Raw genomic sequence first — 1,740 nt, forward strand, 5'->3', positions numbered from 1 at the left:
AAAGTGTTTGTAATGAGAAAGTTCACGCTACAGAAAAAGGTAATTGTGGTGTTTTATCTAAGTTGTATACCGGTAGCGCCCAATAAATCTCGATCAATTATTCTTTCGGTAGGAAAAAATGAAAATGTTTCTCATTGATTTGATCAGTTTTAGTGAGTTAAAAAAGGGAAATAGATTTATTATTATGAGATTTCTTTTCGTATAAATATGCTCTAATTATCGAGAAGTACGCCTTCCTCTTTTGCAAATATATCCTATCAGAAGTATATAAAATGTGGATATCTTTAAAACAGGAGCAGCTAGGATTTCAATTTAAGCGGATTCTTAGCCTTAAGATATCTACAAATACAACCCTGCTTTCAGATTTTGTCGACATTTTTATGCAACCTATCTTCGCTTCCTGCCCACCGTGGCCATTGAGAAGTAATCGACCGTTTAACACGAATATCAGATACCCAAATTTTCACCCACACCCACCACATATTTACCTGGTACGAATCGATCCCAAAATCCTGTCAATGGCATAATCACCCACGGCGTACAGTACACCCATATCAGCAAATTCATTATAATAGACTTGGTCATGGTCATTGAGCGATTCATTGGCTTTGTGATGACATTGTAGCGGTCATAACCGATGGCGGCATTCAACATACCCGCTCCAATGCCCGAATATGAGCCGATGGCGGCAAAAATTTGACACCAAGTATTGCCGAGCGCGAAGCCACGATGAAAGCTGTTATAGATGAATATCGGCGCTTTGGCGCACATAATAAAATCGAGAAAAGCCAAATTTAATACAAAAATATTCGATGGCGTGCGGAGAGCTTTTGCGCTATGGAAGTTAGAGAGCAAAGAGATGGAAATGGTAGAATATTTAGTAAATACTTTGTTGAAGATTTATGGAAACACGCGTGGCTCCGTATTGTAAAATCGTTCAGTACCTCATGAAAACCCACAGCACAAGTCCATTGCCAATTGTCGAGGCGAAGAAGAGGAATGTGTAGAGTATGGCTAACATGTAGTGCATGGAGGCTGGTGGTTCCAATTGTGTCAGCCAATGTTCGGGAATGTATTGTATCTGATCAGGCGGCACATTCCAGCCCAGAAACTGCAGCTCATTAGAGACGCTGACAAATGAAAACAAAAAAGAAAATAGTACCATAGTTGCCATAAGGCATTGCGTAACACATGCCGTATGAGTGATATTTTACCGCGCTTCTGGCCGCAGCACAGGCTTCAGGCTCGCATTGCAGCAAGGCAGCATTGTCAGCTCGCTGTGATTTTCCTGAGCGCTGTTCTTGGATGTTGGAAGTGTGATTACAACGTTGCTGTGCCGTTCATGCGTTTACGCGCCTCTCCTGCTTGACGTTTATGAGAATTGCAAGAAAATTTTCTTTTTAGCAAAAAAAAAATTAACACTCTCGCGGCCACAAAACGCTAGCTTCTTGCACTAATTTAGCCGTTTAAAACGTCTTGAAATTGCACCGCGCGCAACATAGCCACTACAGCCGAAACTTTTGATGTTGAGTGATGCCGAAGAATGCAAAGGGCTTTTATAGTTTCCAATACTTTGCTTGTCTTGCGGTTGGCTTATAGTGATTCTAATTGAATTTACTATTACATTTTGTAATGCATTTGGTTTGCGTGCCGCTTAATCGGCGCTGTGGCAGAGAAAATGTTGCAAGTTGACAAATTCCAAATTCCATAGGCTCAGACGGCAATCAATGCCAAGTGGCA

The 1,740-nt window shown here is 41.1% G+C and overlaps 1 protein-coding gene across 1 annotated transcript; it reads right to left on the reverse strand.

The window, feature by feature from the left end:
* Positions 1 to 417: 417 nt before the first annotated feature.
* LOC108371169 (opsin Rh4-like) lies at positions 418 to 1,512 on the reverse strand. Its single transcript, XM_017626678.1, has 3 exons — positions 1,215 to 1,512; positions 945 to 1,130; positions 418 to 835 (listed from the first exon to the last, which is right to left on the reverse strand). Exons 1-3 carry the CDS (start codon positions 1,265 to 1,267, stop codon positions 448 to 450), a joined length of 627 nt encoding a protein of 208 aa, XP_017482167.1. The 5' UTR covers positions 1,268 to 1,512; the 3' UTR covers positions 418 to 447.
* Between the last annotated feature and the right edge of the window lie 228 nt (positions 1,513 to 1,740).

Source organism: Rhagoletis zephyria, unplaced genomic scaffold (genome assembly GCF_001687245.7).
Source record: "Rhagoletis zephyria isolate East Lansing unplaced genomic scaffold, Rhagoletis_zephyria_1.1 Rzeph_scaffold_04741, whole genome shotgun sequence".
NCBI lineage: Eukaryota > Metazoa > Arthropoda > Insecta > Diptera > Tephritidae > Rhagoletis > Rhagoletis zephyria.

What these genes read in the sequence shown, in the direction of transcription:
- LOC108371169 (XM_017626678.1), bottom strand. Translation starts at nt 1,267, where the DNA reads ATGCTGCCTTGCTGCAATGCGAGCCTGAAGCCTGTGCTGCGGCCAGAA. An exon ending in GTGCTGCGGCCAGAAGCGCG is followed by an intron (nt 1,131 to 1,214) that starts GTAAAATATCAC and finishes TTCATTTGTCAG; the next exon opens with CGTCTCTAATGAGCTGCAGT. An exon ending in GTGCTGTGGGTTTTCATGAG is followed by an intron (nt 836 to 944) that starts GTACTGAACGAT and finishes TAACTTCCATAG; the next exon opens with CGCAAAAGCTCTCCGCACGC.